This window comes from Colossoma macropomum, unplaced genomic scaffold (assembly GCF_904425465.1).
Source record: "Colossoma macropomum unplaced genomic scaffold, Colossoma_macropomum, whole genome shotgun sequence".
Classification (NCBI taxonomy): Eukaryota; Metazoa; Chordata; class Actinopteri; order Characiformes; family Serrasalmidae; genus Colossoma; species Colossoma macropomum.
Window position 1 is genome coordinate 3348486 of NW_023494797.1, and position 27880 is coordinate 3376365.

The 27880-nt window shown below is 39.5% G+C and overlaps 1 protein-coding gene across 2 annotated transcripts in view; it reads left to right on the plus strand.

The window, feature by feature from the left end:
• Positions 1–205: 205 nt before the first annotated feature.
• Positions 206–27880, plus strand: part of tox3 (TOX high mobility group box family member 3) — a 65821-nt gene continuing 38146 nt past the window's right edge. The window contains exon 1 of one of the 2 annotated variants that reach the window (XM_036584044.1): positions 206–304. In XM_036584044.1, coding sequence (XP_036439937.1) covers positions 215–304 — 90 coding nt within the window. In that variant the 5' untranslated portion in view covers positions 206–214. Of the gene's footprint in view, positions 305–26517; positions 26995–27880 lie in introns of those variants that run through there. The other variant, XM_036584042.1, reaches the window with a different exon arrangement.

Consider the following 27880-nt stretch of genomic DNA (forward strand, 5'->3'; position numbering starts at 1 on the left):
CTCGAACATTTTCACTAAACATCTCCCAAACAACGTCCTCGTGTAGACCAGGATTACTACAACTTTTTCCTACCTTCTCCTTTTCTCTCCTCCTCGTGTACAGTCTCTCTCTCTCTGTCTCTCTGTCTCTCTCTCTCTCTCTCTCTCGCGGATTGTAAACCGGGACTCGCGCTAGCTCCCTCGTGCAGCTGCGCGTGGCTGAGGAGCGGGAAACATGGATGTACGCTTTTATCCGTCTGCCGGGGGGAGCCACCCGGAGAGCCTGGATTTCTCCCACTGCTTGGGCTACTACGGCTACAACAAGGTGAGAGGCGATGAGGCTTCTTCTCTTCCTTTCGCCGAACACACGGCGGGGCAAAGTGCGAGGCTGAACTCAACCTCCTGTTCTCTAGCTTCTTGTCCGAATTGTCCCGTTCCACCTTAAATGGTGCAGCAGTTACGTTGTGGCGTTTCAGCGCCTTAGGCACCAGAGTGGAACTGCTACGCCATTTAAGGTGGAACGGGACGATTCGAACAAGAAGCTGGAGAATAGGAGGCTGAGTTAGCTTCGTGGGCAAAGTTTGCTCCGTTGCCTGCACGGTCACATCATCGTTACAGTCAGAGCTAACCTGGCAAACACGAGGGCATAAAATTGCTACTGAGGAAAAGTCAGTGCATTGCCAATCTAGTGCAGATGTACGTTTAGCATCTTAGCATCATTAGGGACGCAGGTGGAAGAGTTAAGTTAGCCACAAACGCACTTGACTTCTGGCTTCTTGAAGGTGTTCACATCACTCAGTGCACTGAAAAAAAAAAACAGTGCATTCAGTATAATTATCATCTTACAATTGGCAGTAATTACGTTAATGTGATATATTTTACACGTTCACATTTGAATCAAGTGCATTCGATGCATCGCTTTTTATAATTAAAGGCTTCACATCAGATTTGGGCTATTAGGAAAAATAAACAAAACAAAGGAGCAGTTTCCTTTTCCCTGCTCCTGTCTAACTTGCCTACTTGTGTTCATGCACTTGCCAACTTCTGTTGTCCACCCTACTTTCTTTTGGGACCACTAATAGTAGCTCAAGATGAGTAGCTTGTAATGTGGAGACTCCATCCCATAATGAAGAGTGTCACATTGCATTAAGGCTATGATGGCTGATTAAGAAGAGATTTACACGCACGTAAACCAGGAGTTATGTGAGCCTCCCAAACAAAGAGCTGAGAGCTCCTGTTACTGGACAATGAGTGGATTGTGCTGCCCTGCCACATCGGGGTTGATATGATCGGAATGTTTTTCATTGGAACAGTTGTGTAATTTGGGGGCCTCAGTGTTGTGAGAGCCCTCTGGAAATGTTGCCATTGGGCCACTTGAGTACAGTTTTCACAGAAAGATCAGCAAGGTTCCCAAGCACTTTCGCAGGTATCCAAACCACTGCGGTGTGGTTTTGGTGTCTGAAAAGTACATCCTGTCTTGTAGACCTCTTTGCAGACGGAGGTCATCTCATCCAGCCTGTGATAAAGATGACGGATAAGAGATAAAAGTGTGTGTTGTGATGCGAAGGATTTTCTGAATGACTGATGCATGCACCACACAGAGAAACCTAACATTTCTGCTTAAGTTCATTTAAATAAGCTACAGACCTGGATGCTACAACATGTATTATGGTGTAACTGCTAGTTCAGTGCTGAAAAACTGACTGTTTAGGCCATGTTGGTGCACTTGTTTCACGAATGTATGTTTGTATGAACACAAGTCAATGTTTCTGTTGCCTTCAGGTGGAGTTGTCACATATGTAGACTGTAATATAGCTTAACCTGATACTTTCGGATAATCCTCCTTTCACAAACTACTTCTAGCTTCTGCTTCTCTATCTGTCCTTATCTCTACCTCTGTCTCTACTTCTTTTATAGCAAAGTACAACACAAAGCATGGAAGTTTCTTTTTGTGCGCAGGACATAATGACTCGTCATGTCCCTCAGTCCTACAGTTCTAGAAGTAAGAGAGTGAATATAAAAGTCCTGCTGTGCCATTTTTCCTTGTCAGTCAGATGTTGTTTCCAAGGCGCTGGAAGAAGAAACAGAGAAAGCCTAGTAGGTGAAATAGAGATGGGCTGTGTTTGTACCTTTAATGAATGGTGAGTGATGAGTCTCGATGCCTTGATTTAGTACTGGGTGATACATTGTTTATACTGGTATAACAATATTAATGTCATGCAACAACATTAATTTTCAGCTTTAGCTGTACTGGTTGACAAAAGCTTAACATCAGCAATTGGTGCTTCACATTGTTTGTAAAGATCAGTTCAAAAGTAAAAAATAAAAATAAATAAAAATAAGGTTGCAATCTGGTCTCTGTCAGGTTCTCTTTGGTGTAGTTTTAAAAGAAGCAGAACAGATTAAAACTCCTATCAAAACAAGCTATGGTCAGGTTTGTAAGACAGGAAGAATGGAGTCATTAACTTTGTTAATGCAGACTTAAATATCATCTGACAGTAGGATATATTTGGAAAGTATCATGCTTTTATCATAACCACCCATCTCTCTCTTGATTTGTTATGAACATTTGGAAAAGGTCATGTTGATAGGCAAAGAGCACACATGCACAGATGTGTCCTAGAAACATTACTGATAAACCTGTTACAGAGCACTTTAGAGGATGTCTTAGTAATGTAATATAGGCCACTTTACTTCATTATTATATGTGGGATTAGAAAGTGGGGCGTACTGCACTCATTTTGTTGGATCCCCGAAAATAGTTCCTCTTATGTTGATATTCCACTTTTGATCATGCTGTATCATTCCCAACCGCCTAAGGTGGTTTAGGACTTAAAACAGATATTTAGCTCTTATTCAAATCAGCATTTCCTTTACAGAAGTTCTGTCAGAGGACTTAATCCAGTTTTAATGCCTGCAAAGTCAAAAGCTCTTTGAAACGCCACAGATTGCTTTAAATCTGCAACCGTATCAAAACGAGTGGCATGAACCTTAATTAGGCTCCACACTCAGGTCTAATGAAGCTGTGGCTGATGCTGGACAGTTGGACGAGAAAAAAGGAAATGAGATATGAGATGAAAGGAGAGGGAGAAAACAGGGACTCTTTCTCAGGCCTCAGTTAGTAAAATGTCCCCAGGCATAGAGAGAAAGGAAATAGAGTTGTTGCAATGTGGTGGAATCGGGATTAGGGAAGAAATCAGGGCTGCAATCTCAGTTTGCTGGGAAACAACTCTCATTGGCAATGTGAAACTGCTATTCTTCATTTTTTGATATTCTGTATGAATAACCCTGAGGTACAGTATTAGGGCTGAGTTACTGCTGGTTGTGTGGTTTTGGATTTGACGGGCTCTGGCGGGATTTCGAGACTCTTGTTAAAGGTCCACGAGGCTGCTGATTGGCTGCTGCTGCGGGCCGGTTCGCTGCTCCATGGTCCTGGGGTAATGAGTGCGGTTTTGGGCTTGAGCGTTCAGTTTAGACAGAGCACACATGTGGTAGCAGTCAGGGAAAATTTACAAGAAAAATGGCCCACTTCTGAAAGGCTTAAGCGAACACATGCCTACATTGTTTCGGACGATTCTGTTTTGTTAATGTCATTTTGCTGGAAGTCAAGTGGAATTCTTTAACTCGTATGCTTAAATGCGTGCCATGGGATCTCTGGTTGTTTTCAAGTGCTTCTGAATGTCAGTACACTACACTGAGGCCTTTTGATTTGTTTGGCCTGCGTTTACAACAATGTTAGACTGACAAAGTAAGAGTTGACACACTAAACTAACAGCGCTGGCCTCATAGTCATGTGGATGCCATTAGTGGGACTAGATATGTTTTTATTTTAGTTTTGCAGTTAAGTCAAGTATGCACTCCATTAGTGCTCAGCAGATCAAATCATCTGACGAAATGTTTGACAGAGGGAGTCACTAAATTGATAGTTAATGTGTTCATTCATGTAAGCATTTCGGTTGTTTGTTCTTTTTGTATAATCTTCAGTTTATTAATGACGGTGCATTATCCTAAGCTTTTGAATCATGTTGGCCAAAGAAAATGCCTGGATAAAATGAGATAGCAAGAGTAATACTATTACAAATAATGAGACAGCATTTTTCTGAGCTGAGTTTGGCCACAGTTTGGTGATTGTCAGCAGTTTTGGCCATCTCTCTCTCTCTCTCTCTCTCTCCCTCTCATTGTCCCCCCCCCACCTCTATCTGTGATGAAAAGCTTCATTCAGTTATGCAAGAATGGACGTTTCTCTTTGTGCCTCTCTCTCTCCATGGCGACCCCACTGGACTTTGTGTCAGGAAGTGTGTGTGTGTGTCTGCAAGTGAGGGTTTGTACTAACAGATGGCGAGTGTGTACACACACTCGTGACAAATTGCCTCAGAAACACAGCACAGTGGAACACACTCTAATTTCTTTCCTCTGTTCACCAAAACATGTTGAACAAATCATAAACACATCATAAACAATTGGAGGAGATTGGAATCAGTATTATATTTAGCTATCAGGGTCAGCCTGGGTTTAGTGTCATCTCTCGTATTTGAGTTTGGAAGCATGATGTGTGGGGATGGCTTTGCAGCTGTTGGCATGGTGGGTGGTGTTGATAAAATTAAGTATCATAATGTTTTCCAGTATAACATGGTATCACAGTATTTAATGATATTTAGGTTCACTTTAATAAAAGTAATGAACCCATTTCTCTTGAGTACTAATACCACAGCGCTTCTCTGCTAAAAGAATGTCCTTCAATCCTAACATAGCTTGTTTTGTTTGGACTGTTTAGTTCTGGTTTCTTCTTATGTATTATACCAATAATTTTAGGAATTATTGTATTATGTATTATTGTAAAAAGCTAACTTGACCGAAACCAGATGTTCAGAAAGGAAACGTACTATTTATTTAGTTTTGTTTTTTGAACTAGGGATGCAGACTTTTTTAGCACAGAAGCCCTGCTTCGTCAAACTTTCTACTGTTCTGGAGTACAATAAATATATAAAAAATATCAGTTTGAAAAAGCATCAGTAACCAATAGCAACCAATAAAACTTAAAAATCGTTCTCATTGTGTTGCGCCAATACTGATATACTATAGACAATACATCGACGGGCACATGGTGGAATGGAGTTTACTAAAGTTATGTAAAAGGAAGAATTTCTGGAACAAAGGATTATTGTGTCAGCCTTTGGAAACTGTTATTTCATGCTCCTGTACAAAGAACAAAGGAAAAAAGGAAATGAGGTGACAACCATCAGAGATGGTAATTTACAAAGGTATTTAAACTCATAGACCCTTCTACTCCCCTACACACACACACACACACACGCACACACACACACTCTCACACGCATTGTTACACAAGCACAAAAGCAAACAAAAACACCCATTCAGATGTGCTGTGGCACACACACTCTTCCCTGAGGCTACATCACTTTTTTGTGATGGATCAGGCATGCAGGGGTTAAACTCCTCGCTCTGCTCTGTGTTTGCACTGTTAGAGTGTACACAGCTGCTGTCATTTCGTCATACGCACTGCACTCTGGAGGAGTCTATACCTTCTATCTGGCTGGATATTTTTGTCTATAGAAGCTTAATACTAAATGTTAACTCGCAAAAATCCAGGCCTTGCCCTATGACCTTAGGCTGAACCACAAGCTTATGTGTAGCTCTCCCCATAAAAGACTACCTCTTTTCATTTTGACTATACAATATGTTTGTAATATAATTTGTACTTGCAAAAAGTGTTTACACATTTGGGTTACATTTACATTTACCAACTTTGTAAGTCAAATATATAGCTAAACTGTACTGTGTAGTCACAGTATCGTAAATGCTGAGATTAAATAGCATGGTTTAGCATTACGTATTATTTGCAAATTTGTGAATGTAGTTCAACCCAAAATAAGTATGTAGCATAGTTTAGCAGTATACTTAAAAGAAGCTAGATTACTTCAGATATATGCAACACACTACATAACGTTTCCCAGTTATAATTAGATGTTTTAATACATGACCAGTGTCTCAGAGGTCTTATTAAACACTTAGGATGCAGCGCGTTAATTAGTGTACTGGTTTGTAGCAAGCAAGAAAACATGCTAATTTGGTCTGTGACATTCAGTTCTACAAGATACATCATTAATTTAGCGTGCAAAATATATAAGTTCCGTAGCTTTTGTTTTTTTTTTTGCCCCTTAAACTGCAGCTCCCCCCTCTCATAACTATAAATCTTTAATATTATTATCATAGTAGTTACCAAATAATTTGTAGTAGTTACTGAATAATAAGTCTTAACATTAATTATTGAATGAAAAGACTGTGGTTTAAACAGTCAAACCAAGTAGTGTTTACTTCAAACATATAACAGGTTAATGAAGGGCTGGTTTTGTAGACTTGGATTAAGTGTAGTCTGGGACTAAACTGCAATGTCAAAGAGGTTTTACCACTAACAAAAATAATAGTCTAGACTTAGATTTAATCTAGGGTCCAAGAGTTAAGATGCTTAACAGATCAGTAGGTTACTCCTTTTCGAGTGTGAACCTAGTACAGTGTAGGTGCAATGGAGCTAATAGTATGTTGTACACATACGCTGTGTGGGTTTAGGAGAGTCTGATTTGTTGGAGAATCAATCAGAAAGATACTATTTGAAAGTGTATCTCCTGCTTCAGCAACAACAAGAGAAACACAGAAGTCTTTGTCTTACAAAATCTGCATAGACGCACTTGTTCTGCACCTGTCCAAATACTACTTTACATGAACACACCCTGGGCGTAGCTCACTTTGGCCCAGCTTCTTCTCAAAGCTTGATTGATGTAAACTAATCCTTAATCCAGGCCGGTTTTTACATCTAGAGGAAGTGGATACCTGTTTCAGACGTGTTCAGATTCCTTTTCTAAATGTACTGTCAGTCTAGAGAATATTTTTGGTGGATTTGTCAAGTTCTGTGCTGTAGCAGAGATCATGAGGAAAAAAGGATAATATTTTTAGCACAAAGTTGAACAGAGAGAGTGAGAGTGCCACACATTCAGGGACTAGCCATGCAAAATTTATTTTCCTTTAACTTATTTATTACTTTTTTCATGCTCTAGTCTCAGGCGCTTATGAAAAGCCAGCTGTGTGTATGTCACATTAGCAAAGAGACGTAGGGTTTTAGATTGTTTCTTTGCCTTTGTGCTTTTAGATTGAGTCTTCTGTCAGTTCCTGCACTTCCTTAGCAACACTGCAACAACACTGATAACTGTTGCCATGGCGGCTGCCCAGACAAAGTGTCCTTCTCTTTGCAGTGAGTGAAAATGCTGGTCGCCAGAATTATCAAGTGTTGAAAGGAAAACAACATTGGGCCTCAGCGATCAGGTTTCACTTGACAGCTCTTTAGATGGAGATTTTACTGAAGAGGAAGCAGATGTGAGGTTTTGCTTCATGTTTCCTTAGACTGATGCATGTTCGGCCCGTCCAGGGAAACTTCTAGACGTTATGTTATGTTATTTTTCATCACTTCGTAATATCAGCAGGTCATAAAATGGTAAACTGTTGAAGATGTTGTTGTCATTAGGATTTGCCAAACAAAGAGGATGACATCATGTTACATGTAATGTGATGACAGATTGTGAAATGTGTTTCAAATTCTTGAATATGATATAAACGTTGAATAAAAGGTAGACATAACCTGACCTCTAATGCAAAACCTTAACATTCTTTAGGTATGTTTTATTGCATTTGTACTGGGTGGACGCTATGACTAAAGATTTTCAGCATTGTGATAAATTATGTTGTGGTACTTTATGGACCATTTCAAGAAGATGAACAAGGGCTGGGCGATATGGCAAAAGTATATCACGATACTTCAAGAATTTTTATCATACACAATATTTCATGGATGTCAACCCATGCTGTCATTTTGTTTTATTAATTTATTTTTAACACTTTTATCCTTCTGTTCCTTTTAAAGTAGTCCAGTCCTGCAAAAGCTAATTTTAAAAAATGTTTTCATAGCTTTTCATAGCTTTTTTTTTAACGAATCACTGTTGTTTTGCTGCTGTAACTTGTCTGTTCCTGTTTGTTAATGTCTCTGTAATGTCTACTAGAGTGAAAACTCATGGGATCATGTTAGACTTGCAGTGATGGTTATTTCTTGGAAATGCACTAGAAGTGAATGCTGGTGAATGTACAACTACTGAACTATGTGAACTAAATGTCAGAAAGATGAACTTCACTGAGACACACACTGAAGTGACCTTACAATCATATCACATTCTCTTCAGAAAGATGAACTGAAATCAAATGAAGTGCTCATCTCTCTGTCCCTCTTTCTCTCCCTCTCACTCTCTCTCTCTCTCTCTCTCTCTCTCTCTCTCTCTCTCTGTCTATTGATCCTTGTCCTAGATGAACTTGGATTGTAATGCGATTGTGGTTCCAGGACGAGAGTCCAGAGTCACTCACTGGTAGCAGTTGTAGTCATATATCCCATAAATACAACCTATAAATATATCCTGTAAATCTGAGAGAGCATGTTGTGTGGTTGAGTGATTGCCCACTTCAGTGGAAACACAAAGATAATACTCTTGTGTCTTGTACTGCACAGTATAGCCAAGGCCACTACGAGCATTTCAATGTTTGATACAAGTAATGTGGCCACACTGAGGATATGTGTGTATGTGTTGTGAGAGAATTCCCTCATTGATAGTGTCTGTTCGCCCAGTTCCAGCACTCACCTAAAATATTCCATGTGATTGATTATCTATATAGAGTGCTGTTGTGCAGCTGATAAACGTAATTATGCTAATCTGTAGCCGACACCCGCCATTAGCCAGATGAGATCAGCTGTTATAGAGCACATCTTTAACCTCACTGCTTCTGATTATCTTCCCAAACATGAGCCTTTATACTGTTAAGCTAGCCTCAGCCTCAGCCGTCATGGTCTGAAACACCACAAAAGTAATCTCGAAGTTGGAGAAAATGGAATCGAATCTGATTGGTTCCACTGGCTTTTTTATGCCAGGGAAGTGCATGTGTGAAAACACTAAAGAGCCTATAGAGTTCCTCTGCATCTCTGTGATGTTCTGAGAGTCAAATCTTTTCATACCCCATTAAGCTCCACTGATTGTAGACTACTACAGTAGTTTAAATTGCTAACATTAACATCAAAGAGTTCTAACGTTATAAAGAAGTATAACGACGAGTAGTCATGAATTAAAAGTACATTTGTAAAGCCAGAATATATATATATTCAGAACAAGCTAAGCTATTCAGAACAAGTTCTGAGCTAATAAAGAGCAAAACTAGAAACTAGAAGAGGTTATCTAAAAGAGGAATAGAGGTTTTTAACCCCTTAAAGTCACAGGCTTGTTACATCTGAAGGTGATTTTTTCAGCAACTACATGGACTACGATGCAGCTGAGTAATTCTTCACGGTTTTTCTTCAGGTGTTCTTTAGTAAAGGCAATTTTAATGTATAGAACCATGACAACTCAGAGAACCATTTATGGTTCCTTGCATGGTTAAATGGTTCTACTCAATAATAAAGAAACTATTATACATGGTTCTTTAAAGAATGTCAACAAAAAGGGTTACATAATTGAATATATATTGAAGTTAAATGTTTGTTGTTACTAGAAACCTGTTTGCTGCTGAGATTGTAGGTTATAGAAATATGTAAAAAAAAAAGGTGGTCCTGGCCATTTAAGGGGGTTTTCAGTGGTTCTTGGCATGGATTTATGATTACTTGATGTAGACCTTTTACATTATGTGCAGCTTCTTCTGTTGAATCACTCTAAATAACCTTAAGGCACTTTTATTTTTAAGAGTGTAAATATAGTAAAAGTGGAGGACATAATAATTTTTATGCCTTTTAGAATACAAAACTATTGCAGCGCTACAAAAGGCAGTCTGTAAGCTCCAACTGAGATACACAGATGCACACATGCACTGAAAAAATAAAACATGCCATGTTCACTATGCTCATGCGTTGGAAAGCTCAAAGCTAATCGTATACAGTGGTGCTGATTCACTTCCTGAATGTGGGCTTAAGGTACTTGTACTGTGTGTACTTTGTGGTCTGTAACCTGAGAGAGATTGGGGCTATTGAGTGACAAATGCGAAAGAGAGAGAGATATGGTAATAAAGCCCAATCTGACTAATGTAGCATGGCCGTGCTGCAATTTTTTTTTCCCTTTTGTTTTGTAAATGGCTGGTCTCGAATGAAAGGTGTCTGTACAGGCAGTAAGTCATTTGGTCTGAGAAACTGGTGCATCATATTATATTATTTTAGCATTGGATATGATTAGGCCACTTAGACACATGCACATTTGTGTGTGTGATCCTTATTAATGTTTCACAGAAAGAAAGAAGTCAGGCAGAGAAAAGCAGCATTGATTAAGAGATGCTGAAAAGTGTCATCAGATCGTCCTCTGAGATTGCGTTGAACAAAGATTTCGAAGACTCTTTTTTAGTCAGGAATTCGTCCTCCTCTCCCTTGCAGCTCAAAGAGAACAAGCTCACATTGCACTGATGCCAACGAACAATGTGGAGAAGGTTTAGAGTGTCCTTGTCCCTTTGTTGGGGAACGACCCGAAATTCAGAGCTTCACCCTGCTCCAAAACACTCCTCCAAACCTCATTGAATAAAAAAAGCCAATATGGAATGATGATTGGTCAAACTGGTCAATAGATATTCCTGTTATGATTCTGATAACACAAAGGTAAACATTTCCACACATTGTTTTGGTTTCGCTAAGTCTGGGCCCTCTTTCGTCTTTTAGCTAACGAATATCTCAAGTAGAAGGATAAGAAAAAGCTTTGAGTCAACAGTATCTGGTATCTACTTTGTGTTCTCTGTTGAGAAGCACTGTTTTACAACATCAGTTGTACAAATATTAAAGCAAACTTGAGGCATTTTAGATGCTTGGCCTGGTCTGCCTTACTAGTGACATTTGCAAGCTTTTTTATTGCTTCATATTCTTAGATGTCTCTTCGTTACTGCCATTAGATATCTTGGCACCAAACCTGGTTATTCAATCAAGTGCGTCCCGAGAGATTGCGATCCCACAGCCACTGAATACATCCATCTAATTTTAATCTGCAGTTCCAATCAGCAGAATCAGCAAACTTGTATAGTGATTTCCTGTGTCAGTGGTCTTTTATGTCGTTTCTGAGATTATAATTTGATTAGTAATTGCACTATAAGTTTTATGGCCTCAAAGCTACAGAAGCAGAACAGAATGAAACGTCTGTTGATAGTGCACTCTGGGATCCAACAGAAACATAAACTGTATTGGCTGAATAATATAGACGTTCAAGAAGCAGTATCGAATGTGTTTTCTGATCTTACTAGCAATGCAGACTAAATCTTCTCTACAGTTTGCAGATGTCTCTTTTGAAAATGTTAAAATAATTAGGCCTATATTTGGTGCTGCGGGGGTCTAATGATTATTTAAAAACAATATTTTTGGTGCTCACTAGGCTGTTCTTTCCAGCTCTGTTCTGTTTTTTTTTCTCCAATAGCTTCAACCTCACTGATTTATTAAAGGAAACAGTCTCATTGCCCCAGGAACAGCGATTTCTCCGAGCTGTTTTCTAAGAGCTAGTCAGTCATTTGTCAATGTGCGGCTCGAGAAGTATTTTGTCCCATAAATGTTAGGCCTTGCACACCCACACAGTTCTATTTCAAAGGCTGCCATGAGATACCTATCCATTTCTGCCTCTATTCAGTTTTCCTCAAGTTTAACCAGTAGTTAAAAAAGCGTTCAGTGCAAGGCCGCATGTGTAACTGCTCACAGAGAACATGAGCTAATTATTGCACCATTCCACTACTACACAGTAAAGTCTACTGAAAACAGTATATGAGCTACAGCTCTCTTTCTGTAGTGTTCAAATCAAAATGTCTCTCATTTTCTTTTCCAACTCAGAGAGTAAAATTATTACTTTATTTATTATTATTACAATTTTTTATTGCATTGATCCAACTTCTTTCCCAAAACAGATTCCGATATCTGAACTCCAATACTGAGTACCGATCCGATACCAGTGCTGTGTTGAGGCCCTTTTGTTTTAAAGTACATAAACAAAAGAATACATGTGTATTTTATTTTACAGGCCAGTGTACCATAGTGAAGATGATTATACACTATGTAATATTCTCTATAGGATTATGCAGAATGTTTAGATTATATTGTTGTAGAATGTTTATAAAATTGCACTGCTACAATTTTATAGCGTCTACATATAAGAAGCAATATCAGATGTCACATCTGACAGGTATCAAGTCTGATAATGACTCAGTATATCTAGCTATTACTGGTTTTGCTTTCTAGTTATTCACATTTCTTCTACTCATTCTGCTCTCATTTGCAGTCTCTACATTTCACCCAGGCATCAGTCTTTGTTTTGACATCCATTTATAGTGATGGCGAGAGAGAGAGGGAGAGAGAACCCTCTGCCCTCATTAATGTGGCAGGAGAATGAAGTGTCTGATATCATGCGTCAGATGATGAGGTGAAATCATAGCTATCTGATTATTCCATTAGTCTTTTGTTTGACCGCTCCTTGTTGTGCTACATGCACCCACAATCCTCCGCGGCTCCTGGTTGCCCCTGTACGGACTGACAAAAACAGCAGGTGTTCAAATAGTAGTAGGGCTCAGTGAGCAAAGAGTTCAGAGAGTGGGAGTAAATAAAAGACTCATTTGAATGAGCAAACAGAACACAACGAAAACGGCTTGGGGGTGGGAGGTGGGGGGTAACATTTTTTTTTTGTTCTTCACTGACAAAGTAAGACCACCTTCGCATTAATGCCATGGACTCAAGTGTGGGTCGGCCAGAGGCTCTTTTTGACATTCTTTCGCCACTGCCACTCTGCCATGTTTATCTTTTCTCATCCTGCGATTTTCTGGGATTTCCCAACCAGGAAAGGTCCTCAAGCACAGCTGGGTGCTGTGTTATGGAAATCGGGTAACCATGTGTGTGTTTGCTATTGGCTTAGAAAGGTCATCAGTTACTGATCCTTCAGCTAGCCCCATTCATCCCCCCTCCAAAAACGTCATACAGGGTAGCAGGGTAATGTCCAAATCCTTCCTAATCCAATTCTGCCCAAGCACCGATACGGTGCCATTTAAAGTCATCTTCACCCAATAAATAAACTTTAATAGTCTCTACAAAAAGCTAATATAAATTGGAAAAGCACCATCATCCTCTCTCAGGATTTTAATGGAATCTTTTATAGGAGTGCATTAGTCTGATAAGAATAAGGACCCTTTGTTTTCCCGGGGAATGCAATTTGCCATCATTTTAAATGAAATGTTAGATATTATGCACGTTCTCTCTCTGTCTATTTTTCTCTCTTGGCCTCTCAAACACATTTTTCTTCCTCTCTTCGTTTTTCATTTGTTAGAGTCCTGCCCTTGAGAGGATTTGGTTCATCTCTATATGTAGATGACAGCCCCACATCATCATTACAAAGCATCGATTTATAATGCAGTTGATTCCTTGATGGCTTTCTGCCCTTCAGCTTGGTCCAAATCTCCATTGTCAAACGTCTGGTACAGCCGAACTTCAGAAGTGTCATTTAGTAGGTACTTCAAATGTTACCCTTTCAGCCCAGGCCTAAACAAAATTGGGCTTGTGTACTCTCTTGCTCCAAGGACACTCGTTTTAAAAGCCTGGAAGCTCATTCTTTCGACTGTGCTTGACAGAACTACCCGGAGCAATTAATCATTTGACTATAGCACATGTTGAAATGATAGTGAATCAGACACACGCAGGAAAACAGGGACCTTTCACACATATGTTTGCACTGTCTTCCAGTTCACCAACCATGAAATTGTTTTCTTGTCCACGACTGCATGTTTTCCATTGTAATACAAACCTCCAGTTTCCTGCAAAGCCAACAACGTGCAGTGCACTTCCCAGCTCCTCTCTTTACTAATGTGGCTAAATGAAAGCGTGTTTGAGGTTGATCATGTTGTAACACATTTTGACACGTTCTCGGTTTTGATGTCGAGAGAAAAAGAAGAAAAGAGTATTTCGGTGAGCACTAACTCCACTGTGGGGGGGGGGACGAAAAGATGATTGAAGTACTGTGAGCCTTTCATAGAAACATATGGTTTCCCTCAGTGCTGATATTTATTTCATGCGCGTATTAAAAGCGGAGAGTGGCTGCTTTGTAGTTGCTTTCCAAAAATCGTACAGTGATTGCTTCATTGCTGATGTGATTTTTATTGGTCTCAGAAGCATCCTTAACAAAAATGCCAGCCCGTCCCTCTGTACTACAGAGCAACTGAATGTTGCATTTGGGTTCTAATAAAGTTGTATTAGGGAAGCTGAACAGCTGGTTCCCATCTGGAGCTTATGGGGAAAGTGTTGACATGGGCTGGGGGCATACATACCCACTACCTCCCCATTAGAAACTACTCTGGTTGGATTTAAAGAATTTAGAAAAATGTCCCTGATTGTTTGCTAAATTAAATATGGTGGGAAAAGTTTTGGGTTTCAAAGTGTTGTAGACAGACTCATACTTTTTTCCAAAAGCATATTCTTGAATAGCTATGTTGTAGGGCTGGGCGATAAAACGATAACGATAATTATCGCGAATTAACTTTTCCTCGATAGAGCGATACGACATGTTTGATAAATGTTCGATATAATACACCATTCTCACACTCCCACGTTCAGCGAAAGCCTTGGAGGCGTTTTCTACTGCAAGGAAGGCGACACTACTCTGCTGTCGCCAGGAGAGGGCGCACTTCCGAGTTTTTCTACATGATTAGAGAGGGAGGGGGCCACGAGTAAGATGAGTCTTTAGCAACGGCTGAAACGCGGAGTTATACATTCCGTTTGCGTGGAGCGACCGGCGATCTGTTTTCCTGTGACTGAGTGTGAGTGACGAGGTCAGTGGTGTAACTGTACTGTCCTACAGCGAACTCACCTCTTTCCTAACATCCTAACCAGCTTTAGCAGCGTTAAATCACAATCACAATCCTCACAACTAGAGTGCTGTTACAGCGCTCGGACAGTCATATTTTAATATTAGTGCATTCCCAAGCAACGAAAGTGAAAGAAAGAAGTGGGTTCATGTAAATTACAGCTCCAATTTAAATGAAAGTAAACTGAGGAAGCTGTGAGGCATTGAAGAGCGGGAGAACGCTAGCTTTTAGCAGCTGGCTAACTTGAAGTAGCGCTCTGTCACTCCAAAACACGGAGAATTGATGATGCTGTAGATCAAACACGACACAAAAGCACCGCTTTCAGTTTAAACATACCTAAAAGGAGGACTCTGTTTGTCTAGTGTTGATATTTTGCGGTTCACCACTTAAACTACTACAATTGAATATCCAGTCGTCGCTAGCTGGTGTCTGAATACTGTGATGTCATTTGTAACGGGGTAGCCGAGCGCTCGTCACCAGCTAAAAATAATCAGTTTTCTTTCTTAAATTATGACTATTACAAAATAGCCATGCTTTTCCAGCTGGTAAAAACAGCTCAGCAGACCCTTTCTCCCACTCTCCCATGACAGATCTGTGAAATGTTCCACTGTTTGGCGAGGGTTTGTCGTGTTCCGACCATAAAGGATCGTTTAAAACAGCAATTAACCACTCAGGAGCAAAAATCAGCCTTCAAACTTGAAAGAAATAATGATTTGACATTTATCGCGGTATGTATCGATATCGAACGATATGAATTTTGTTTATCGTGATAGCATTTTTGGCCATATCGCCCAGCTCTACTATGTTGGTAGAGCTGTATCGATACTGTGTTTAATCATTGAATTGCGATATTGTTTTTCAAGATGCTGGATTGATGCTTGGAATCCTTGCATTGAAATTTATGTAATTATTGCATTGTTTACCTATGTATATATACTAGTTACAGTTCAAACAATGTGGATGAAGGACATACTTAATCCTTATAAGAAGCTATGAAAGACCATCTCATAAGATGTCTTGTACAATTTCTGTACCTGGCTTGCTGTTTGCTTTGCCATTCTCCGTGGTGAAAAACATCCGGTGGAGATAAGTGTCAACCATTGCGATCTAATCAGGGATATCATGTCAGGACATGTACAACCCCATTTCCAACAAAGTTGGGATGCTGTGCAAAATGTAAAAGAAAACAAAATGCAATAATGTGCAAATCATTTAAACCCTATATTTATTTGAAAATAGTAAAAAAAAATGTTAAATTTTTCTATCTAAAGAAGAGTAAGAGGGCTGAACTGGCCTGCCTGCAGTCCAGACCTGTCACCCACTGAAAACGCTTGGCGCATTATGAAATGAAAAATACAACAAAGGAGACCCCAAACTGTTGAGCAGCTGAAATCCTATATCAAGTAAGAATGGGAAAACATTTCACTTTCAAACTACAGCAGTTGGTCTCCTCAGTTCCCAGACGCTTACAGAGTGTTGTTACAAGAAGAGGTGATGCAACACAGTGGTAAACATGCTACTGTCCCAACGTTTTTGGAACATGTTGCTGCCATCAAATTCAAAATGGGCATATATTTTTCAAAAAACAAAAAAAAATCTCAGTTTTTGCACTTGATATGTTGTGTTTGTGCTATTTTCAAATAAATATAGGGTTTAAATAATTTGCACATCATTGCATTTTGTTTTCATTTACGTTTTGCACAGCGGCCCAACTTTTTTGGAAATGGGGTTGTACATCATGATGAGCTAATAGGCAATGCTCAGCCCTATATGATGGCTGCAAGCATGATCATGAAGTCTTTGGCTTTGATGGTTTTGCAGAACATTTTGAGGCATCCTTACACATATTTCAACAACAGCAGTCAATCCAGGGAATAACGCCTCTACTGGTTACTTATGAGACTCTAGTAGTATCCTGTTGAGAAGTGGCTCTGGACGTCCTTTTTTCACCAAGTGTTTTTAGAACAGGGAGGTGGTAGACCATGTTTCAGTCTCAAAGTATGCCAGTGTTTCTAGAACCAGGTTGTTGTGTCCATATAATCATCCTTACTACGGCAAGAAAGGAAACTGATTTTATATCAGTACTCTTACATTTTACACGTTTCTTTAAGAAGTTTTTATTACCTTTAAAGATGAAGAGCAGACATTAGGACATCTCTCTTATCCAAAAACTTTTATTGCACTTGAGTGAATAACAGAATACTGACTTTAAATTGCTTTTTTCTCACTGTAGCAGACAAAACACTATTGAGGCTTCACTTTCTGCATGCTTTTGAAGTTTTGTTCATGCTTTTAAATCAGTGTTCTTTGGTGACAGCCAGTGTTGAACACTTTGGCATCTTTGGCTACAAAACTGCTTTATGTGCCAGATCGATGAAAAGCATCGCTAACCTTCCTCAACCCTCACGCTCCTCATCCTCCTCACAGCTCCTTTAAATTGCACAGGTAAATTGGACTCGAGCAAGTTCTCTCTAGAGACCTGCACGATCTTTTCCTTTCTTCTTTTCTTTTTTTTTTGCCCTCTTTCTCTCTTTATTTCTTGATGTGGGAGAAAGCTGTTGAAAGATTACATCGTATCATCTCAGTATTAACTGGGTTTTGATTAAAGTGTTACAGTACAGTTGTCCAAGGTTAACCAGCCATAATAAAAGAGCGTGAAAATAATGATACGCTGTGTTGTTTTATGAAAGCTTGTGACTGTTCAGTTAATACTCTCTGTGTAACCTTTTATCATGGGCCTGTTTTCCAAAAGGATCGTAAAGGTCATTGTAAGACACCAGAAGGAGTACCCTGATCTTTTATACAATGCTTTTAGGGGAGTGAGTCGAAAATAGTTAATGGGAATGAACCTTATTCACCCCATTTTCACAGTATATCCATCTGTTTCTGTACTTGTTCTGTTTCTGACCGTGATTCAAGGCCAGCTGTAATGACACACAAAAAACAGAATTTGATTCGATGCAATGCAGCGATGTTTCAATTTGATACAGCAAAAATACATTTTCCATTACAGATACAGGCTGTCTGAAAATGTGCTTGATTGAAAAATGTGTTTGATAATGTATTTATAGCACTCTGGAAGAGCAGAATGTATAGAGACGCTGGGTTACTGCTGTAAATTATCTGGATTTTTATTTACGTAACTATGTTTGTATCATTATAGAAATAAGTGTTTTCTTTTATGCTAATCCAGTTGGATTTAGTCCCGATTTCTTCAATTTATAAATGTATTTGTGTCAACGTCGGCAGATATGTACGTTAAAAGTATCTAATATCTGCATTGGCCCACAGTTCTCATATCAGTGCATCCCTAGTATTCAACAGTTTTTTTTTAATCACAAGTGCAGTATATGCCTTCCGCCCGATGACAGCTGGGATAGGCTCCAGCACCCCACCGCGACCCAGAAGGATAAGCGGTTTAGATGATGGATGGATGGATGGAAGTGCAGTATAGTGTCCTGATCTAATGCTCTAGCCACAAGCTAATATGTGTGCCCCAAACTAACACGCTAGCCACAAGGTAAAATGCTAGGTATGATATGATGATACAGTACGGGACGCCGGAATTACAAGACAATACAGTACAATACGCTATGTTGTTACATCCCTTTCAATGAATTGTTAAAGACCCACTTTTGTAAACGAGATGTATAAGTATGAAGAATGTTTTTGAGAATCTCCAGACAATGTAAATGTTCCTTAACAATTTAAGATTTTGGCGTGAGCCATATGTCCATGCCAAGAAGCATTTAGGAGCTTTTATTTTTAAGAGTGTCTGTCTGGTATGTCAGTTAACTAGCCAGTGCACCATTTGAATTTTATGAAAGGAGATTTACCTGCCCTATAATCTTCTGGTCTCTATTCTTGTACAAAGACTTCATAGAGAAGTCTTTGTGAAAAGTGTGTTATTCTACAGTCTACAGTGACTAGACCTAAAATAAGCGGTGAGCTAAGCTTTTTGAATTGCTGGTTTAGTTGTCATTTTTGAAGAGTGCAGCCATTTTACTGTGTACTCTGACAAGACCTTGTAGGAGAATAGCAACGACAACAAAATGCTCAGCTTGAGTGAAATGAATTTGGAAGTTTTACAGCTCACTTGTTACCTTTCTCAGTCTCAGAGCAACTCTTTATTTCAATTATTAAAGTCCTGCCAATGCTCATATAAAAATAAACACACAGTCTCTGGATAGCATGTAATTCAAAAGATCTCAAGTGTGTGTTCGGCTTCAAAGAAAAGTAGACTTCAGCATGTTTCCGGGGGGTACAGTCTATGGCTGTTTGTGTTCACTTGTCCACTCATCCTGGGGTCACCAGATGTAGCAGAGCAGCTGCTTTCTTCAACAGTAGCAGAAGGTCTTGAATGAAAAGTCTCGGTCAGTTCAGAGGAGTATTGTTTTATAACCATTCCCCCTTTAACCCACCCCTAATAAACCTCTCATAGGAAAGCATTCGTCTCCTCTGGATTTCTTGGCTTCCACGTCAAATCGCAGGAGACTGAAGACTTAGAGAAATAGAGGAAAAATAGAATAAAAACACTGTTTGCACTAGCTCGCTCCAGCCCTTCAGCCCACTCCTCAGCTCCACCAGCATTTTGCAAGAAACGCAGTAAAATCTGGATAAAAACAACGAGGTTACAATTGCAGCTAATGAGGCAGCAGAGGGGACTTAGAAAAAGGAAACACTGACTCTGTTTGACTTCCAGTATCTGTAATTACCCTGGTGATCGTCCGTTTTTGCTCTCCCTCACACAAAAAAAAGAAAGTGAGGCCTATTCATCTGTGTTCTGTCAAAGGCTGAAGGCAATTAACTTGCTATCTGCTTTATCTCTGTCCCTTGGCCACTGTAATGGAGGTAGTTGAGATTAAGTAGAAACAGAAAGGGACAGTTTCGTTCTGACGCTGCATTTACTGTACAACAAAAAATGCAAGAGTAATGTGTTTCCTAATTAACGTATGCTTGCATATAGGCTTTGAAAATGCAGTAGGCATAAGTTTTATTGTGCTTTAAAGTGTTTGAAGGAACCTGAATTAAACAATTATAATTTTAGCACCCAAAAACACATTCTATGACACTTAAGTATCATATATTTTTGTATTGACGTCCAGCCAATTTTTTTTGAAGTTACTTTAACAGTTATTCCGTCTTCTATTGAATTAGTTTAGGAGATAAAACAGTGACAACATGTGTAACACGAGAACATATACCTAAGTTTACTGGCCCTGAAATAGGCCAGCATTTGTGTCTAATTCATAAGTGAATCATGTGTAGGACAAGGTTGCATCTAATCTTTGTTAGTGAACACATAATTTCAAGGAGTCTGTAGTTCAAATGTTTCAAATCTCAGTGTGTCATTCATAAGACAATCAAACGATTTTATCTAATGTTTGTTATTCAGTAAAGGGGGGGTGCATGTGTCTAATTTCAGTGAGTTGGCAGTCTGAGTGTGTCTAATCTCAGTGATATTGCAGTAGGAAACAGTTTGAGTCTTATTTAAGCAATGTTGCCATGTTGGAGAGTTAGTATTTAATCTGTGTGACTGTGAATTTGTGCGTAATCTCAGCACTGAGTTACCATATAATCTCAGTGACTCTATTTTGCTACTGTGTTTAATCTCTGACATTATGCCAGGAAAGTGCTCATGTCTACTTTGGCTGGTTTTGTAGTGGGACACAGAGTGGCAGTGGCTAACCTCAGTGATTCCAGAGCAGGAGAGTGTTTGTGTCTAATGATTGCGAGGCTGAAGGGCTAGCCGAGGAGAGCCGTGATATTTGGAGTAATTCACCAGTGCGAGCGCTCACGCTTTAGAGGGATGCCGTTGGACGGCCACAAGGTTGAGAGCTAATTAGAGCTTTAAAAGCCTATCAGTAGTGTGTGATTGCTGGCTGTGCTGGCTAAACGGCCGTTATTTGGTATGCTTCGAAAGTTTCCCCCTCCCAGCGAGGGCTCAATAGACAGCAAATTATTTTCATTTTAATTGCTTGTAGGTGGAGACATGAAATAACGGGGCATATTTGTGTTCAATCTGCTGCATTTTTATCACAATGTGGAGGAAAACATTGTTAGCAGGAGTTAATTAACAAATATGAGTAATTGCTCTATACACATACTCATCAGCAGTGTGTTCACAACAGGCGAGCCTGCGAGTGCTAACAACAAAGTGCTACATAAATCAAAGTGCTTTTGCTTTGCCAAAGCAGAACCCTTGGGAGGTACCTTACTGCTTAATTAGAATCTAGAAGGATCTTGTTTTAAGTGTTGGGTGAGCAAGCTCTTGAATAACAATGACGAATTAGGCCCCAGAACGCCAGCTGTGTGTTTTGGAACATGGAAAGCATTATATGCTATTTCTACACAGTTAATAAAGTGCTATGGGGAGGGCGGCGTGCCAAATACACTCTTGTTCGTGTAGATTTGCTGGGGGATATTAATGCCGGTATTACTGTTACTGGCAGCCGTTCTGCCAAAATTAGTCCAGAGTGTTCATTTCAAAATTACCCAGATGGGGTTACATGGACTGTATCGATTTTATGAGTCTATTTATGAAATATTTCTTTTTCACAGCATAATATATGGAAATGTGTTGTATAACACCACTCTGCTAGTCTTAATTCACGGATTTTGCTGAAAATTAGATCGGTGTGCTGTTGGCCACACAGTATGGCTGCTTTTCAGTGTTGGTTTGAGTGGTCTTTTTGAAAGACGTCCAGCTTGAGGGTCATCAACATGCAAATTGTAGTAACACAGTCAAGGAAACAGAAGCTTAAGCCTACATAATTGGCTGATCATTACCATTTAATGTTCAGCTTGACTGTTTTGCTCTACATGAATTAGCCGTTTGTTGTTCTCTTTGATTGTTGTGCTCTAGATGAATTAGTCAGTTGTTGTTCTCTTGATTGTTTTCGTCTATGAATTGGACATTTGTTGTACACTTGCTTGGGGAAGAAGGACCGCTGCCCAGATCGTGTTTGTACCACCACATTGTTGCAGCATATGATCATTAACTTGTCCTAACAAAGGAGGAGCATGTCATTGATGCTATAGAGATCGCAGTGACTGACACTTGTGAGAGTAGTCTAGCTTACAGTCATGCAGATGTGCCACAGACGGGCATATGGACTGTCTGTCTAGCTTGGCACCAGAAACAGCCATCTGGCCCTAATTATCCCTTAAACATGCTTTGTTATACATGACAACTCTGATCTGACAGCATCTCTACCAGTGTGTGAAACGCAGTGCCTCTGGCTAGAGAGCGGAATGACAGATTAGACTGCATCAGTCACAGGGAGTTTGATTTGAATATCACTGGATGAAATGAAAGACCAGGGGGAAATAAAAGCCTCACTTGATCTTTGGAGCTGTCAATTTTCTGATTTTTAACTGAGTACGATTTTCATACTGACCCTCATAAAGGGAATGATTACAGGGGCACCTTGTAGGAGGATCAGCTTTGAAAGGAAATCTTCTCTTTTGAAGAGAAAAATGAACATCCAAAGGCAAATTTCCTGCAGGCCACCGGATACGTTGGACAGTCTAAGAAATATCCAATCGGTCGACACATGAAAAACCCATCACTGTGTGTGAACCGGAGATTTATTCATTATCCCCCAGTCTCCATTCATTTCTGAAGATGATTGTTGTAATATGGACAGAATGACGCCATGAGCTCACACTCATTCAGAAACACAGCAACATCTGACAGTCTCCATCAAACCTACTCAACGGCATTGATGTCTTTAACAGGGGTGAATGACAAAATGGAGTCTCCCTCTGTGTTTGCTAATTCCACTTTTCTGTCTCCAAGTAAACTGCCTGGAGACAGAATGACAGAAAAATATTTCTCCTTCCCTGCCACGCTGTGCTAAGGAGTGTTCTCTGCAACTGACACACTTTAGATTAGCAGTCTACTATCAGCTTGACTTGGCCCGTTATTGTCAGTAATTGTCTGAGCAATTTGTATCAAGGTTGAGGCCTTGTGTAGACCCAAGCTAACTGTGCTAAGTGTAGCCTACACATCAGGTCCCTGCAGACCTCTTCCATGCGACAGAGAGCTAGAAAAACAGGTCAAACACACTGGCCTAATGAAGACAGATGACTGTGGAGAGCTATGCTGTAACATGGGTTGGGAAAGATGCTTGGCTGTTGCAGTGTTTTTCTGGAGCCTGTGTATTCCAATTTATTTTGTTGCCGCACATTTTCCCATCTGGCGTTGGGCTGGGGTTGAGAATCAAACGCTGTTTTTTTCATTAATCTCAATGTAAAACTGAAGCAGGGTGACAATTCATAGCTAAAACCAGAATTTAACCCTATTGATCCATGCACCTCACTGGTGATCCATTCTGAGAATTTGGCAATGGCCAGAGTGAGACATACCAGCATGCAGAACTGGCACTTTCTGTATGCTAGCATGTTTTTTATCAGTATATTAAAGACGCACAAGCTTGCCTTTATTGTTAGATGTACTGTGATTTTTTTTCTGAGTGATTGCGCAGGCTCATTCAGAGCACAGGTTCGATTAAAAAACACTCATTATTGGTTTGTTTAATAAAAGTAACAACAAACTGTAACTTATGCATGATTTATATTCTTATTCAGGGGTTTCTTTTTCAAAAAGGTTGTTTGTGTCACACAATTTATTACCATATTTTTGCATTAACCTTACTGCACATTCTTACATGTCACATGTCACAATTGCAACATGTAGCAATATAATTGCAATTTGGTATTTTATTTAATGTATCATGCAGCTCTAGTGTCATAAGGAAGTGCCACATTGTGTACTAAAAGGTAGGTGATCAAGGTGTAGAATTAGTCCACAAAGTGCTTTTCTTTCTGAGGTCAATTATGCACAATATAGAAGATGGCAGTACTGCAAAAGAAAAAGCAGCTCTGCATTATCACTTCCATACATTAATATATGGTGTTTCCTTCATAATTCTAGGTCTACTCTATAACCTGCATCAGTGTAAATGGTGTTCTCCTGTATTCTGAGTCTGTTAAAGTCATCATTTCATCTGCCTTTTGGAAAGATGGAAGAAAGAACTGTTTCATGTTTAAATAGGGATTTCATGTTTAAATGTTTTTGGAATGAGGATGATTGATGCGAAACATTAGCGGTGACCATATACTTAGCTTGATTTTGTCCTTCAGGAAACCAGCATGTAAAAAGGAATGCTTCCACTTTTGCTTGTTGTTTTAGCTTCTAAAATAAAAAAAGATCCACTTAAAAGTGGGGTTTTCTTTCCATAATAACTACTTTGCTGCTTAAACCGAGCTCCTTCCACCTCACCCTGAAATGAAGTCCCCTAAAACACAGCACAATTCCAGTACTTCTTTATTCTGTCATATTTTGCATTTCCTTTGATCTTCCTGCCTGTTTCCCTGCATTCAGAAGAGGAATAATTTTACAGTGCATCTGAACGAATCCTTTAGTGTGCCTTTGTTCCTGAGCTCTCTAAAATGTCACCATAATGACGAGAAATGAATGGCGAAGATTAGGCATTGTAATTTCCCCCAACGCTGCTATCATAATCTCAGTGTTCTTTTGAAATGGAAAATGTTTAAGATGACAGTTCAGGTGTAAATGTGGGGGGAATAAATGAACAAGGTACTCAGAACAGATTGCTCTTGTCAGCAAGGAGAAACAAACCCTTTGCGAATGTGGAGCTGTCAAGCCGTTCCATGTTTAAAAGCTTATTTTGCTACAAGGTTGTCAGTTAAATATGAATAGGGAGTAATTGATATACGTTTGATACGTGAGCGTGTTGTCGCTGAATAGCTACACCTGTCTTCCTGCCTATAAATCCACTCCTCAGTTGTCGCTTAACATCTGAAATCTGAAACTAAGGTCTCTTCATGTAACAAGCGAATAAAACCTTAGATTACACGTGTTTACCATGTTAATACTATTGCCAGAAAGAAAAAAGCGGAGATAAACGTTGCATCAAACCTAAACCAAACATGCACGTCCTCGCAGTCCTGTAATTTACGCTAATTAGCTCCAGTCACACTGTTAATCTTCCCCCGACCTGTTGATCGCTTCGTTTCTCGACACATTTCTGGAGGGCGGCCACAGCAGCATTTTCAGCAAGGCCCTTTTGTCAGGAGCGCCAAGCTACACAGCCACAAATTGGAATGTGGCACAGGCCTGGGAAGGCAGCCAAGATTTAAATTAGACAATAACCTTTGCCCCCTCCCCCCCAGTTTCCTCTCTGCAGCTGTAGGCTGATCCATTTGTTTAATACACTGAAGCCCTGGCAGAATAATGGACTGATATATGATTCAGCTCTTAGCAGTTTGTGTTTCACAGATTTATAGAGACTGAACAACTGGCTGGCGATGTAGCGGCCGCAGTCTTATCGAAAGGGCAATAAATGAGAACAGGGCAGCCGGGAGTGGGCAAACTGTCCTGCAGCGTTGTTTTCCTAAGTGCGGTAAATGTGCGGCAGAGACTCGTGTGCAACGGAAAGGAAATGGAAAATAGTGTTGGCTAACATCAAGGAGAAACAGGGTTTTTACTGTTGAATGAGCATATCAAAGTAGTAGTGCATAAAATGGCTTTCAGAAGAGATGCTCCAAAAATGCACAAACTACACGCGTAATGCTTTTTGAGGATGAACGATTCCTGTTTGAAAATGGCCTCTTTTGAAGTGTTTTGAACACTGCTGTTCTGACACAGCTACATTCAGTCTTTAAATGCGGGGGCTTGCTTGTGCGTGAGCATGCTAATATAGAGGAGCTTGCTTGTGTATGCATGTGCATATTAGTGTTGTGTAGTGGCCATTAGTTTATGTTATGATACTATTATGTTATGATTTGATAGATTGTGAAGCCTCCTGTTATGGCAGCTGGATCATGATGGTTAAGGCTCAAATTCTGAAAAAAAATTAAATCATGTTAAATGTTAAACTTTTAAAAAAGGACAAACTAAATAAAATGCCCATTGCAATATCTTATCAACAAAGCATGAGCCAGTATCTTAAATACAGAACTTAAAGTACTGTGCAAAATTGAGACGATGCCTTTGTTTTTTCAATTCCTGTTAAAACAGCCGTTACTACAGGTTATTCATTTTGCAAGAGATACATTTGAGGAGATCAGAAAACCCATAAAAGGGAAAATAATTGAAAAAGCAGGAGCTTCTAAAACTGTTCGAAACTGAGTTCAAAATATTATCAAAAGATACAGAAAAAATTGGACTCCTAACAAACGTGCAAGACCTAGTTAACCAGCAAAACTGTCACCATCAGATAAACAGTACTTCAATGTTCCATCCATGAGAGATGGAGAAAATAAAGCTCCACTCTTGCTTCAGATCTGAAAAAAATCCACAGTTGTTTCTGTCCATCCTTCTATTGTGAGAAGACGACTCAACACTTTGAGTCTGAAAGGATGTGTAGCTGTCAAGAAGATGTTACAGAGAAAAGAAAATGGATAAAAAAAAAGAAGAAAACTTGCAAGTCAAATAAAGAAGCTGCTGGTGTTCTCCAGACCTCAGCATCACTGAATATGTTTGGGATTAGTTGAATGGTGAGAAGCAAAAAATGAAACCAACTTCCAAGACTGAACTTTGGGGGTGTGGAAAAAACATCCCTGCAGATTTGTTTGAAAAACTGAAAGCAAGACTCTTGAAAAGAATACACGTTTTAATAAAGGCAAAGGGTGGACACATAAATAATAAATATATATGTTTAACTTTTTTTCGCTGATGCTAAAAATTAATTACTTGTATTTAATGGTCATTTTGACTAGAAATTACATAAATGAAGGGTGGACTCTGACTTTTGCACATACTGTATATAGCAAATGGAGAATCAGGTATAGAAGCTATAGATTGAACTTAAGATTTCAGTGCAAAATTGTGAACACGGTTCAGTGGTTAGTCATAGTGTCAGTACAGTGTATGTGCATGTGCCTGTGTGTGTGCTGTTGTGAGAACCTGCGCCAGCGTTTCAGAAGGTCTAACTCTAAACCCTTTTGTGGCAAAAGGCCAATAGTGCTACACTCCGCAAGTTCAAAGATGACACTCTGAGCTGAGTTTGAGCCCTCTGTAAGAATAAACAGAAGGAAGCTGGACCGCACTGAGCTGTGACTGCCGTGAGAGAGGGAGAGCAGAAGGAGGTAATGGGGGGTTCTCATTAATTGGAGGTGTTTAGACATGACAAAATGGCCTCGCTGCAAAGAACAGGTCTATTACACCACGGTAACAGATGCTGGGCCAGTGGGTGGCAGCTGATGTCATCAAACTCATTTGAGTCTTGGTCAAAAGAATTGCTACACCAGAATGTACTTCAAGGCTTATGGCTTTTGAGTGATTTAATAATGGTAGACATTTTGGACTGCATATGTGCATATTTTGAACATAATCATTTGACTCTCAAGTTTCATGTTTAATGAGTTCTTATGATTGGAAGTTAGGATGTTTGTTTAGCACAGCAAACATCTGTGGTAGTTTGATTTGACAGTAAATTGGATTTGGTTTCAAGCCATAATGTTTTTGCATCTCTGCTAGAAGATTTTTTATTTGCTTGATAGCGTAGGCAAAACATATTTACAAACCTTGACTGAGTAACTATTTCACTCATTTTTCAAAATCTAGTGTTTTACCCCACTACTTTCAAAGTTAGCCAGATGTTGCAAGAGAAATTACTAATTAGATGTATACCTGTATACTCTTGCTGCCCAGCCACTGTAGTCCACATTATAGAAAGATAATCATAACTAGGGAAGGACCAATATTGGAACTGTGGACCAATATGCACATATATAAACGTGTATTTTTGTATAAATTAATACATGTTAGTATAGTAACCCAGCATTATCTAAACATTTTCAAACACGTCATTTCCATTTCCACAGCTATGCTAAAAGTAACACATTTTGAGAACTCACAGGCTGTTTTTGGCTAAATTGGCTATCATGGTGAAGATGAATAAATAAAGCAATTTGTATCAAATATTCAAAACTTTTAAGCAGCAGCACCTCAAGTGAAACATAATTTGAGGAG